This window comes from Microcebus murinus, chromosome 12, assembly GCF_040939455.1.
Source record: "Microcebus murinus isolate Inina chromosome 12, M.murinus_Inina_mat1.0, whole genome shotgun sequence".
Taxonomy (NCBI): domain Eukaryota; kingdom Metazoa; phylum Chordata; class Mammalia; order Primates; family Cheirogaleidae; genus Microcebus; species Microcebus murinus.
The window spans coordinates 14,069,895-14,085,346 of NC_134115.1; the positions used below are offsets into that span (position 1 = coordinate 14,069,895).

The 15,452-nt window shown below is 34.0% G+C and overlaps 1 protein-coding gene across 4 annotated transcripts in view; it reads right to left on the minus strand.

Annotated features, from left to right (window-relative positions):
• The window catches only part of NAA35 (N-alpha-acetyltransferase 35, NatC auxiliary subunit), an 80,792-nt gene that overhangs the window by 18,546 nt on the left and 46,794 nt on the right, over window positions 1–15,452 (minus strand). For 3 of the 4 annotated variants that reach the window (XM_076008567.1, XM_076008566.1, XM_076008565.1), the window contains exons 12-15: window positions 14,336–14,425; window positions 13,328–13,506; window positions 10,407–10,466; window positions 5,804–5,910 (exon numbers count right to left, since the gene is read on the minus strand). In XM_076008567.1, the coding sequence (XP_075864682.1) occupies window positions 5,804–5,910; window positions 10,407–10,466; window positions 13,328–13,506; window positions 14,336–14,425 (436 nt within the window). The remainder of the gene's footprint in view (window positions 1–5,803; window positions 5,911–10,406; window positions 10,467–13,327; window positions 13,507–14,335; window positions 14,426–15,452) is intronic. The other variant, XM_012787266.2, reaches the window with a different exon arrangement.

Consider the following 15,452-nt stretch of genomic DNA (forward strand, 5'->3'; position numbering starts at 1 on the left):
ACAGCAGAGAGAGAGCCCTCTGGTCTCTTCCACTTCTTATAAAGACATTATTCCAACATGAGGGTTTCACCCTATGACCTCATCCTAAACCTAATTACCTCCCAAAGTCCTTACCTCCAAATATCATCAAAACTGAAGGTTATGGCTTAACCATATTCATTTTGAGGGTACACATATAGACCATAACAGCAGCACAACCAGGTATACAAAATCTTCCAAATTAAAAAAGAGAAAAAAGGAAAATAAAAATTGGATCAAACTAGGAAAAATAAGGAGGAAAATTTGTTTAAAAACAAAACAGTAAACAAAGAGGAAGAAATAAAATGACATAATGTATTTCAACTGTTACACTAAATGTAAATAAGCTGGATTCTGCTTTTAATAGATTTGGAGTAACAATTAAAATAAAATCCAGTAAACACCATTGAAAAGAAACACATTAAAACAGACTGATGATACAAATGGGTTTAAAAATGAAGGAATGAACAATGGGATGGTCAGACATTTTAAAAAGAGAGAAAGCAGGACTGGTAATATTAACATGAAATAAGTAGTACTTAAGAGGCTGAAGTATTAAACATGGCAAAGGGAGATAATCATATAATGATAAAAGGCACAACTGATAAGGTCAGTATAACAGTTTACAATTGTATGCACTAAAGCAGCAACTAAATGTATAAACCAAAATGATTAGCAATACAAGGAAAATTCAGTAAATTTTGGTAGATTTGTTTTATTCACAATTATTGTGTGTGAACATATATACACATACCTAATTATAAATTGTTTGGAATTTGGCAGATCTAATAAGAGAGAAATTGAATAACCCAATTAACAAACTCAATTAAACAGATGAACACTGAACTTTCCTTCCTAAGAGGTAACAATTTGCACTATTTTCTTTTTCTTTTCTTTTGAGATGGGGTTTTGCTCAGGTTGGTCTCAAGCTCCTGGGCTCAAGGAATCCTCCAGATTCAGTCTTCCGAGTAGCTGTGACTACAGGCAGGCACCACCATGCGTGGCTGTACTTTTTTCTTATATGCATAACAGACATACAAGAATCAGCTTAGTCACACAATAAATAAAAATGTTTAAAAAACCCAGTATTGCAATAATTGAGTAAAATCAGAAACAAAGAATAAGAAGTTATTTAAAAAGTCTTTACTTGGAAATTAAAATACTTTAAAAAAATGACTCAGGCTGGGCGTGGCAGCTCACGTCTGTAATCCTAGCACTCTGGGAGGCTGAGGAAGGAGGATTGCTTAAGCTCAGGAGTTCGAAACCAGCCTGAGCAAGAGCAAGACCCCGTCTCTACTAAAAATAGAAAGAAATTAACTGGATTAACTGGCCAACTATAAATATATAGAAAAAATTAGCCAGGCACAGTGGCGCGTGCCTGTAGTCCCAGCTACTCAGGAGGCTGAAACAGAAGGATCGCTTGAGCCCAGGAGTTTGAGGTTGCTGTGAGTTAGGCTGATGCCACGGCACTCTAGTCCTGGCAACACAGTGAGACTCTGTTTCAAAAAACAGATAGAAAGAAAGACAGAAAGAAAGACAACAAAGACAGACAGACAGACAGAAAGAAAGAAAGAAAGACAAGAAAGACAAGACAGACAGACAGAAAGAAAGAAAAAAAAAGACCCTTAGACAAAAAAAGAGAAAATCAAAATAAAAGTTATAATATTCTTGGCAAGCAACAAAAAGATAACTTCCTATTGAAATCTGAACACAGATTTATGCAGATTTATGAGCAAATTTATGAGCTAAATTATGAGCAAAATGGTTAACCTTCAATGTCTCATTCTTAAAAGAAATAACTATTTTAAAGAAAGATGTAAAAGTAACAATGAAAACTCTAAAGAAAACAGGTATGGCTCTAACAATTATTATGGACTACTTATCAAAAACCAAAAACAAACATGATTCCAAGATAAAAATGCAAAGATCATTTCCATTAACATAATGATCAAGCTTGCTATGACCACTGAATGTTGCTATTCAACTCTGTTTCAGAGATTCTAGCAAAGCAATGAGCCAGAATGAAATTTTATGTAATTATTAGAAAATAAAAGATAAAATTATCTTTCGGGAAAAGAGTTTCCAATCATCGTAACAGAAACAACAACAACAAAAATAAAAAACAAAACAAAGAAGAAAAATCCCCAAAACTACCAAGGAATACATTTACCAAGAAATGTATAGGACCCATATGAAGAAAACAACTGAAGGATATAAAATAATATCATGTCCTTTGATTATAGGATTTCAGAGCAAAAAATAAGAACTCTTAACATTAATATTTTTACCAATTAGAATTCCAACCTTTGCAAATTTTGCAGAAAATTATCTTAACATTAATGTAGAAGAATAAATACTAGAGAAGAGCCAAGAAAGTCCTTAAAAAGAATAGTGTACGAGGACATGTCTTAACAGATATTAAAACTTAAGAGAGTCATAATAAAAAAAAATTATCATTGGAACTAAAATCCTAATACATATGGGATTTTTAAGTAAAAGATGCCATTTTAATCCACAGGAAAATAGTGGTTTATACTTCACCCAAAGGGCTAACTATCTAGCATAAAATAAAGTTGAATCTCTATCTTCAAACCATTTTCTGGAAACAATTTCAGAAGGATTAAATTCTAATAAAGCCCTAAAAACCTTTGAAAGAAGATTTAAGTGACTAAAGGTACAACCCATGGGTAGGGGAGAATGATTTACTTCTAAAAAAAAAAAAAAATAGATAAAAGCTATCAAATAGAAAGCAAAAATTTTGATGTAGCAAAGAAAGACTCTTATCTGCAATGCCTATCACAGGTTAATACAGAGGATTAACCTCTTGTAACATACAAGGAGCTCTTAATAAATTTTGCAGAAAAAAGTACATCACTTAATAAAAGTCAATGTGCAAAGAATTTAAATAAGCAATTCACAGAAAAATAATTCTAAATGTCTAATAAATGTTGTAACCCAGTGCTCAAATTAAATTAACAATGAATTATCACTTTTCTCTCAACACGGGAAAATACTAAAAGGACTAATTAACACCTACTGCTGCTGGTCAGGATGTATATGGAAAATGTACTCTTCTATACTGCTGGTGAAAATATAAACTGTTACAATCTGTTTAGAGTTGGCAACATCTATAAACATTAAAACTACACAGAACCCTTTACCCAGTAACCCCACTTCTTAGAATACATTTCTACAGGATGAGCAACACTAATCTGAAAATTCAAAATTTGAAATGCTCTAAAATACACAAATTTTTTGAGTGCCAACATGAGATAGTGACACCTTTGCTTTCTGGTAATTCAATGTACAGAAACTGTTTCATGCACAATATTATTATAAATATTATATAAAATTACTTCAGATGCCTATGAAACATAAATGAATTTCATGGTTAGACACACATCTTGCCCTCGAGATATCTCATTTTGTATATACAAATATTCCAAAATACAAAACACTTCCAATCCAAAGCATTTTGGGTAAGTTATACTTTATTATGAAATATTTGGCAGCCATAGTTAGATCTACCATGAGTAATTTGGGACAGAAAACCACCATGTGTCTCTTTTTTCTTTTTTAACCCATTATTTTTTTCTTTTTTCTTTTGTTTTTTTGAGGCAGAGCCTCACTCTGTTGCCTGAGCTAGTGCCGTGGCATCAGCCTAGCTCACAGCAACCTTAAACTCCTGGGCTCAAGAGATCCTCCTGCCTCAGCCTCCCCAGTAACTGGAACTACAGGCATGTGCCACCACGCCCGGCTAATTTATTTCTATTTTTAACAGAGATGAGATCTTTCACTCTTGCTGAGGCTGGTCTTGAACTCCTGACCTCAAGTGATCCTCCTGCCTTGGCTTCCCAGAGTACTAGGATTACAGGCATGAGCCACTATGCCCACCCCACCATGTGTCTTTGAATGGAAAAAAGATAGCTTTAAAATTAAAATACATTCTTTAAATTAAAAAAATGTAAAAGGCAATTAACAAAAAGTAATTTAAGAGTTCATGATAAAAACAGCCTGATGAGCTGAATGCAGTGGTAGATTCCTGTAGGCCTAGCTATAGGAATACTGAGGTATGAGGATCACTTGAGCCCAGGAATTCATGTCCAGCCTGGCAACACAGTGAGATCCTAGTCTCACACACACCCACACACACACAAACACACACAGCAACAGCAACAACAACAGTCTAATGAATGTGATCTTATATATATACTTACATATACATGTGTATCTTTATACACAAAGATATTTAATAAGATCATCAAAATGCAGCTATCTCAGAGGTAAGATCTGAGGTAATTTTTTTTTTTTACTATCTTTCACATATTTTTCTGCACTGGTTGAAATTTTAATTGTGATCATATATTATTTATATAATCAGTCTTTAAAAAAAGGTAACCTTTTCTCTTTTCTTCCTCTAGTGAATGATATATCACTTTCTATTAATTTTATCTCTGAAATCTTTCTCAAATCTGTCCTCTCCTTTATATTCATAGAGTTTAATTCTTCATCACCTCTAACCTGTACAACTGAATCAGCCTAATTAAATGCTTTGCTTCTATTATCACTCCTTCTCACTAACGGTTTGCTTTCTATTAAGAAGTACACACCATATTATGCCAATTCTCTCCTAAAACACATATGTAGCTCCTCACTGACCACAAAACAAAGAGCAAACCTTACCAAAGCCTTTAAGACTCTCCTCAGTCTCATCCTCAACTATCTCGCCATCAAACTCTCATTTGTTTGTCTATTCATTCAACAAATATTATGTGCTTACTATGTGCCAGATACTATTCTAGCATCTGTGATACATCAGTCAAAACATACATCTATCGTTATAAAACAGTCAAAACTACCTGCGCTGACCTTGTGGAGTTTATGTTCTAATTGAGGGGATGAGGAGAGTAGAAGATTGAAAATAAACATAATAAAGAAATTTATATCCTATGTAAGAAGATAATTGTTTTGGGAGAGAAATGGAGTGCTAGTGGGAGTGGAGGTTGCAATTTTTAAACAGGGTGGCCAGGGTACCTCTCATTGAGATGACACTGAGAAGACTTGAAGATGGTGAGGTAGTCAGCCCTAGGGATGTTTAAGGAAAATGCCCACTATTCTCCACACCATATGTAAACATCCTAAAGAGAGGTCTTTACACAGCATATTCCAAGAATAGCAAGGAGGCCATTGTGATTGAAGCAAAGGAGGTGAGTGCAAGAGCAGTAAGAGATGATGTCAGAAAGGTGACAGGATAGGTGTCTGGACTAGAACATACTGAGCCTCAAAGGTTCAATCATAAAAACTTTGGCTTTTACTGTGAATCAAATGGGGAATGTAACCAACACTGACAAAGCCTGGTTATTTACATCCTCCCAGGGATGGGCCTTATGTGACAAGAATATGGGTAATTTCTCAAACTCCTTGTTCCTTATAAGAACTACTCTGAAGTGTAACCCACACTGTTCTCTAGAGCTCTCCTACAGGACCGAACCAAAGTTACTTTCTGTGGAGCACACCTTAGCATGGCTTGCTTCCTTTTCATGTCCTGCGTGCTAAGAACCCCGCTGGTTTTTCCTGGGAACGCTTTCTAAATTCTAATGCCAATCTCACAAAAACTTTAACCTAAACAATATGTGGCAGAGATCAATTGATTTTAACATGATTAAGTTATTTTTTCTATTGAGACTTGATCCTAAACAATTTTTACACTTAGCTATAAAGAAGGAATACAGACAAGGTGAGCTTTTAAAAACACACACACTATAAGATGTCTTACAATACTTACTTGGGGGAGAGCACCGGAGGACTGACAAAAGACCGAAGTGCATCTTTCACCATGTCTTGCATGAGATGAGTTCCAAAGACCTTTTTGTTATCCACCAGGAAAGTGGTCTTAAAACAAATGTAATATATCAGTAACACTGTCACACAGAGTTGTCACTACTATGACATGAGTATACTTATTATAAATACTACAGACAACACAAGTGATTAAAATACAAAAAGTTAGTAGAAATTTTTAAAAATCACTGATTCCAGAATGGGTGCTACCTATTAATCCTTACTTAAGATATATTCTGATGTGGGAGAATAAAAAAATGTGTAGAAATAAGAATCTCCAAAGTTACAAGTAGTAATATGGAACTGAACTAATCAAGATGAACTGACTAATCTGATTATATCAAAGGAGCTAATATATAAGAAAGAGCTTCACAGATTATAAAATATTAAATGGCTATAAATATTAAGTTATTTGATAATATTTATCTGTAATGAATCCTTTGTAATACAAATTTTGTGGAAATGTAAAAAATATTTAAAATAACAGTCTGTACCTAGCAACTTCGGGATGCCTTTAAAAAAAAATTAAACAGTCTGCACTTATTAATTTGCATTTAATTTCTTCCCCTTAACAACTCTAATAATTTTAATATTTAATATATCATACCTTACTGAATTTCCTAATACTCAGTTTTTAAATATTTTTAATTTATATACAGTAAAACTTACACTTTTTTTAACAGTCCTATGATTCTTACAAATGATAGTTGTTTAACCGGTACCACAATCAAGATACAGCACAACAGTGTAGTAATCAAGCCTTCTCCCTAGCCCAAATCCCTGGCAATATATTATCTACTCCATCTATTAACGAACTCTATTTTGCCATTTCTAAAATATCATCAAAATGAAATCATACAGACTTTGAGTCTAGCTTCTTTCGCCCAGCATAATGCAGTTGAGCTCTTCTGCATTGTCAGTTGTATCAATACTTTGCTTCTTTTTGTTTCTGAGCCACTGTGCACGTGTACCACAGTATGTTTATCCTTTCACCAGTTCAAGACATTTGGGTTGTCTATTTTTGATGATCATTAGCAAAACAGCTCTAAATGCTTACATAGAGGTTTCTAGAATATCAGATTTCACTTAGGCAACCAACTAGGAGTATGATTTGCATGTTTAATTTTATAAGAATGCCAGAGTGTCTCAACCATTTCACATTCCCATCACCAGTACATCCCCACCAGCACTTGGTATTGTCAGATTTCTTTAAAAAAGATATTCTGAAAGGTGGATAGTAGTTCATTGTAGTTTAACTTGCATTTCCCTAATATTAACTATGTTGAATATCCTTTTCATATTGAATTTCAAATTTTTTGCCCATTTTAAAAATTGGGTTGTATGTTTTCTTTTTGAGACAGAGTCTCACTCTATGGCCCAGGCTAGAGTGCCATGGTGTCAGCCTAGCCCACAGCAACCTCAAACTCCTGGGCTCAAGTGATCCTTCTGCCTCAGCCTCCCGAGTAGCTGGGACTACAGGTATGTGCCACTACGCTTGGCTAATTTTTTCTATATTTTTTTAGTTGTCCAGCTAATTTCTTTCTATTTTTAGTAGAGACAGGGTCTCGCTCTTGCTCAGGCTGGTCTTAAACTCCTGACCTTGACCGATCTTCCCGCCTTGGCCTCCCAGAGTGCTAGGATTACAGGCGTGAGCCACCATGCCTGGCCTGTATGTTTTCTTATTATAAAGCTTATAGAATTCTTTGTATGTTCTAGATATAAGTTCTTTGTCAGACACATGATTTACAAATATTTTCTCCAACTTTGCAGCATCTCTTCATTTTCTTCACACTTTCCCTGAATAAAAGTTTTAAATGTATCAATTTATCATTTTTTTTATAAACTGTGCTTTTGATGTCATACCTAAGAACTCTCTTCATTCCCTAAGATTATAAAGATTTTCTCCTATCCTTTCTTCCAAAAGTTTTATAGTTTTGCATTTCTTGCATCCGTTTTTTTATATGCCTGTCCAATTATTCTAGTACCATTTGTTGACAGACTTATCATTTCTTCACTAATTTGCTTTTGTACCTTTGTTAAAAATTGACTATATTATTAATTACTTGACCACTTTAGTGAATAACTGGACCAATTTTTTTAAAAAAGAACTTTTCCGGACTTTCCCCTCAGTTCCACTGATTTGTGTAGCCATCATTTTACTAATATCACACCAGTCTCACAAAAGGTAGTGTGAATTCTCCAACTTTATTCCTTTTTTTTCCCCAAAATCGTTTTAGCTATGCTAGTTCCTTTGCCCTTCCATATAAATTTTAGAATCAGATTGTTGACAGCTACAAAAATTCTTGCTGTGATTTTTGGTTTTTTTTTTTTTTTTTTTTTTTTTTTTTAAGACAGAGTCTCACTTTGTTGCCCAGGCTAGAGTGAGTGCCGTGGCGTCAGCCTGGCTCACAGCAACCTCAATCTCCAGGGCTCAGCGATCCGACTGCCTCAGCCTCCCGAGTAGCTGGGACTACAGGCATGCACCACCATGCCTGGCTAATTTTTTGTATGTATATTTTTAGTTGGTCAATTAATTTATTTCTATTTTTGGTAGAGACGGGGTCTCGCTCAGGCTGGTTTCGAACTCCTGACCTTGCTGTGATTTTGACTAAGACTGCTACGAATCTGTATATCGATTTGCAGAGAACATTTTTTAAAAAATCAGTTCTTCCAATCCATGAACAAAGTATATCTCTTCATTTATTTAGGTCTTCTTTGATTTCTTTCATCAGTACTTTGCAGTTTTTCATCATGCAGGTCCTACATACAAGCTGTTAGATTTATATCTAAGTATTCCATATTTTGATGTTATTGTAAACAGTTTTGTTTTTAAAATTTTGGTTTCCCATTGTATTGCAAGTATATAGAAATACAACTGCTTTTTGTATATTGACCTCATCTTCTGTGATCTCATTAAATTTACTCATCAGTTCTAGGAATTTTTTTTTGTATATTCCTTGGCATTCTACATAAAATCATGGCATCTGTAAATAGACAATATTATTTCTTCTTTTCTAATCTGTATGCCTTTTATTTCTTTTACCTGCATTATTGTGCTAAGATTTCCAATGTTGAGTAAGAATGGAGAATTGTAAGCAGACATCTTTGCTTTCTTCCCAATCTTAGGAGGAAAATATTTAGTCTTTCAGCATTAAGTATGATGTTAAGCTGTAAGTTTTTTGTATGTGCCCTTTATTAGGTTAAGGAAGTTTTCTTCTATTCCCAGTTTTGCTGAGAGTTTTTAATCATGAGTAGATGCTGAATATTGTCAAATGCTTTTCCTGAATCAATTGAGTCTTTAGATTATAAAGTGAATTACACTGACTGATTTTTAAATGTTGAACAAATCTTGCATTCCTGGGATAAATCCCACTTGGTCATGGTGCATTACCTCTTTTTATATATTATTGAATTCAATTTGCTAATACTTTATGGAAGACTTTTATGTCTGTGTTCATAAGGGATACTGGTCTATAGTTTTGTGTTTATGTGTCAGTTTGATTTTGGTATTGAGTTAATATTGGCCTCCTATAGAGTGTTCTTGCCTCTTATATTTTCTGGAAGAGATTATATAGAACTGGCCTGGAGGTTTTTTTGTTAGGAGGTTTTTAACTCTGAGTTCAATTTAATGAATATGAGATTATTCAAATTATCTATTTCTTCTTAAGTGAGTTTGGTAATTTGTATCTTTTAAGGAATTAGTCCATTTTATCTAAATTTCTGAATTTATGGACATAGAGTTATCCATAATATTCCCATATTATTCTTTTAATGTATATAGGAATCTGTAGTGATATCACCTCTTTCATTCATGATATTAGTCATTTCTATATTCTCTCTTTTTCTTATTCTGTCTCACTAGAGGTTCATCAAGCTTATGGACATTTTCAAAGAACAAGCTTTTGGTTGCATTGATTTTCTCTACTGTTTTTCTGCTTAGTAAGTATTTTACTAGTTTCTGCTCTTATCTTCATTATTTACTTCCTTCTTGCTTTGATTTACTCTGTTTTTTCTGGTTTCTTAAAGTGGTAGCTTAAATTACTAATTTCAGACCTTTCTTTAATACAAACATTTAATGCTACAAATTTCCCTCTAAGCATTGTTTTAGTTGTATCTCACAGATTTTGATATATATTCCTTTTCATTCAGTTCAAAATATTTTTTAATTTCCCTGAAGACTTCATCTTTGACCCATAGTTACTGTAAAGAGTGCTGTTTAATTTCCAAATATTTACAGATTTTCCCAGATATCTTTCTTTTACTGCTTACTAGTTTAATTCTAGGACGGTCAGAAAGAAGATACTTTGTATGATTTCAACTGTTTTAAAATTATTAATGTTTGCTTTTTGGCCCAGGATATGATCTTCATGAATTAGTGTCTAACACGCAAAGTCAATACTTCAATTAAAAAACAATAATAACACTAACCGTGGAATATCCTTTAAAAGCATCAATCAATAAAAACAATGTTTTGTTCCATCAATCAATAAAAACAATGTCAGTACACATTTAATGTTTAAAGTATTTTGATACTAAGTAGAACTTACTTGTAACAGAGATCTTGAAAGAACACATGGTGATTGTTCACTAAATTCACAGAAAAAATCCTTAATAGACAGAGAGAAAAAGCCATGTCATTAACAGATTAAATAAAAGCTAAAAACGTTTCCATATAGAGTGTAATTTTTACTAGAACTTCTGGAAATGATATATTACCAAAGTGAAAATTATAATAGATAGTTAAAAGGTCATTTCTACAGAAACTGTTTAATTTTTGTTAAAGATAGGTATCTGGGTTTGGGAACCCCTATGGTATTGCCATAGGCTGATAATGAGAGAATAAAAGATATGGAACTTATAAACTGCTCTTCTGGTAAGAGGGACAGGTACTGCCCAGATGACTATCACTGTGGAAAACATCCCTAGACAGGCAGCAGATTTCCCACTGAGCCCTCAACCTCAGCCTAAGGATCCTCCTGAGCACAGTATTCATCAATAACTCAAAGCTGATATTCAAGATCAATCTATCCAGCACCCCAATTCCATCCAAGAAAGGCAATACTACTTGCTATTTATGCTCAATTCTCATGCACTATAATAAAACAGAAATGTGTAAGAATTATTATTCTAGGGTTTATATGATCATCCTATACTTGCTAGCCAAGTTCCTGGCTCACATTTCTCATCCTCTTTCACCTGCATTATTCTATTAGCTTATTAACACAGGAATGACTTTCATTTGCATCCTTTCACTTCCACACTCAAGAATATACAATGGTTCTAAAATCTAATCACAACTAAACAACACTTAGGTTTTTGCAATTTTTGCTCCATCTTAATTACCCATACCTACTCATCCAAATTCTCAATTCATAACTCAACATGCAGCCACTGCTCTGCCCTTTTTACTGACCCAGTAGTCTATAATTAACCACTCAGACTCCCAGAAAAGTCTGTTCTCCTAAATTTTCATTATCAAACTCATACTCATTTCTCAAGACTAAAATAAAATTCCAATTCTTGTGCTGTACTTTCTTATTCCAATTCACATTGACCTTCTCCTTTTCTAAAATACTGTTGCAGTTACAGACAACTTATGTGTTAGTTTCATCTAACTGGAGGGAGTAAGATGAAAAAATGGAACCTTTTATACTTTTTCTAAATATCATTCCAAATTACCCACCTACATGTCGTTTCATACTTCCTTTGTAAATCTTGGAGAAATATCAATTGCATCATTTTACATACAGATCTAGTTGTAAATTATTAACCTGATCCACATATTGTAAATAAAATTCCAAAATTTAGGTATTTTGATACCTGTGAAAACTTGTATTCATGATAATTCCCATCAAGAATATGCCCAAAATAGCAGTCACTCATTATTATTATTATCATGTTATTTATTAATTAATTAGACACAGGGTCTCACTCTGTCATCCAAGCCAGAGTGCAGTGGAGCTATCATGGGTCACTGTAACTTCCAACTCCTGGACTCAAGCAATCCTCCTGTCTCAGCCTTCCAAGTAGGTAGGACTACAGATGTGTGCCACCACACTTGACTAATTTTAAAATTTTTTGTAAAGATGGAGTCTCATTATGTTGTCCAGGCAGGTCTCAAACTCCTGGCTTTAAGCAACCCTCCTACGTTGGCCTCCCAAAGTGCTGGGATTACAGGAGTGAACCACCATGTCCAGCCAGTTTAATACAGGATTAGGAGTTTTACTGTTAGCTGGGCGCGGTGGCTCACACCTGTAATCCTAGCACTCTGGGAGGCCGAGGCGGGCAGATTGCTCGAGGTCAGGAGTTCAAAACCAGCCTGAGCAAGACCCCGTCTCTACTAAAAATAGAAATTAATTGGACAACTAAAAATATATATATAAAAAATTAGCCGGGCATGGTGGCACAAAACTAGATTTTGTGATCTCAAGGAACACAAGTACAGTGTAAACCTGCAACCAGAAAGGAAGACTTCACAGAGGAAATGAACCAGAGGAAGCAGTTACAAATCTGAGTGTGTTCTTATCTATGCACAGTTACGCAACACCCATTAGTATACCTATTGCCTAAGAATAGTAATATTTTGCATATTATCTACCCTCCTACTAACCTCGTATGCCACTATAACCTTACCAATTAAAAAGCTCGATCCCTGAATATTTTAATATTCCCAAAATAAGCCTTGTTCCTCTATACTGCAATCATAAAAAAGATTAATCCAAAATATGGTAACTTCAAAATGTGTATGCTCTTTAACCCAGCAATTGTCTTTTTCAGAATTTGTCTTAAGGGGGAAGGAAGCACATTGCATAATGATTTACCTACAAATGTGTTCATCTTAGTATTGTCTGTAACAGTGAAACACTGAAAATGACCTAAATATATAATAATTTAATATGAATAAAAAGAAAAAACCTATAATATATGCTGATAATGGAATACCACACAGCCATTAAAATAACATCAAAATGTGTATTCGTTGACATGAAAGATGTCCATCACGCAGAGATTAGAAAAAAAAGGTTACCAAACACCATGATACCATTTTTATATGTAAAAACACTTATATACATACATATGTGTACGTCTATGTGTATTTATGCAAAAGGTTTTGAAAACAGAATCCAGAATTCAAACTCCATTCTTAAAACTTAAAAACTTAAAAACCTCTCTAAAATTTAACTTCTTTATCTCTAAAATGAATAGTATAAAATCCCTGAGGATTAAATAGAATGTATATATGTATGTATACACCACTTAATCTTCCAGCTATCAAAGAAAATAGGTAAGCAGTATTATTATTAATACGTGATCTGTTAAGATCACCCTTGGGACAGCCAGAGTCCAAAATGTGATTAGCTACTCTGTTATTAAATTAAAGTGACTCCATAAATATGTACAATTATTCTGTATCAATTAAAAAGGAAACAAACCAAAGTAATATTCCAGAATAGAGATTTGTACTTACCAGGATACAATGTAAATTCGTTAAATTCACGACCTCACAGACAGTTTTTATTCTATCTATTAATCTGGCAAAATAGTTGACCATTTCTTCCCTTTTAATTATTTTTGCATATCGAGGGAAAGTCGGTGGAAGTAGCCTTTGGTTAACAAGGGGCTCAAAACCCATCATAATTGGATGATCTAAAAAGGGAAAAAAATGTAAGATTTTTCAATGTTTCTCTTAATTTTAAACCACAAATGCTATTAATATAAAAAGAAAAATGCAAGTTTTAAAAACGTTTTCAAATTCTAATCACAAGATCCTCTAAATGGATTTTATAATTTACAATTAATCTATATGTATATTTTTTAAAAATAAAATAAGCAGACTTAGTAACCTAAAATTGTACTTTCTACCTAACATGGTGGTGGTAGTGGAGATGGAGGGAGTTTTCTACCACAAAATCATAAGAATGGGATAAAATAGGGTCAATATTATTATTCTCTCAAAAAAGAGGAAATGCTATATTAACCATGAGATTGTGAAAAAAGGTAAAATGGGAACATAAATAATGTAAACTTCTCTTCCCCTCAATTACTGAACAATAGAATCAATTCAAACTTAGCTATATAATAATTTAGAATCGAAGAGCAACACAGCCTTCAGCCTGTAATGAGTCTGCATGTATTTGGTTCAGAGCTGAGATTACAGAAACCCACAATGCTTTAAAGAAAATATTACAAGAGACGTAAGGGTGAGTTATTCTTTCCCATTCTCTATCCACTGGTGATGTCACTTTTCACAATAGTGCAAAGCTTCAAACCAAATCTTTCTCAACAGGAAATCTAAAATGAGAAAGTGTATCCCTGAAATGAGTCGTTTTAAGAATTTTAGATTCAAAGTTCTCCTGCTGGTCTACAAATAGGTTATAACCTAAGAAAAAATATAGTTTCAGATGTCAATGAAAGATAAAATTAAATAGGTGTCAATTATTAAGAATGAAAAGAGGCAGGGTATGGCAGCTCACACCTGTAATCCTAGCACTCTGGGAGGCCAAGGCAGGAGGATCCTTTGAGCTCAGTTCAGACCAGCCTGAGCAAGAGCGAGACCCTGTCTCTACTAAAAAAAATAGAAAGAAATTAGCTGGACAACTAAAAAATACATATATACATATAAAAAATTAGCTGGGCATGGTGGACCATGCCTGCAGTCCCAGCTATTAGGGAGGCTGAGGCTAGAGGATTGCTTAAGGCCAGGAGTCTGAGATTGCTGTGAGCTAGGCTGATGCCATGGCACTCTTGCCTGGGCAACAGAGTGAGATTCTGTCTCAAAAAAAAAAAAAAAAAAAAGAAAGAATGAAAAGAATGACCCATTATCCTTACAATTGCTTAAGCTAGAACCCTCTCTTCTTACCCTTCATTGCTTTATTTAATCAATAAGTCTCAAGGATTCTAATTCCTAATGTCTATTGAATCTGTCCTTCCTCTTCATTCCTACTACCACAGCAATAGCCTAACTGCATTGCCTGCTCTCTCATTAAATTAATCGTGTACATTGCCACCTCGATTGTTTTATCTAAAACACAGCCTGACTTCATTCTCCTAATCCAAAAATTTTATTGACTCTCTATTACACACAGTATAGGTAGGACACGATAAGCAAGCACAATGATTCACAAATGTCACACTCTCTATGCTTCTTTACTTTTACATGAACTATTTTCTCTACCTGTAAAACCTACCCCTTATTCTTAGCCTGGTAAACTCCACACAGCTTGAATGCTCTCTCCTCAGTCCTTCCATAGTATTTTGTACATACACTGCCACACTGTGTGGGGCTACATCACTTGACCCTCTCTCTGAGCTCTTTTGAAAGCAGGAATTTGGCTTCATTTAGAACTAGCATAAAAGTAGTAGTGCTAGCTAATGCTATAAGAAGCTTCTTTACCATACCAATATCGGTACATTTTGGCCTTTAATGATAAACGCATAGAATCCAGATGCTTAAATAGTACATTACTCTTATTTTCCCACTAAGTATTCAAACGTGCATATAAAATTATTATCCAGGAATACTTTTATTCTTAATATATACATTTTTAGGTCTTATACCACAAGTAGAAAATTAAATGGATAATAGCCATTCA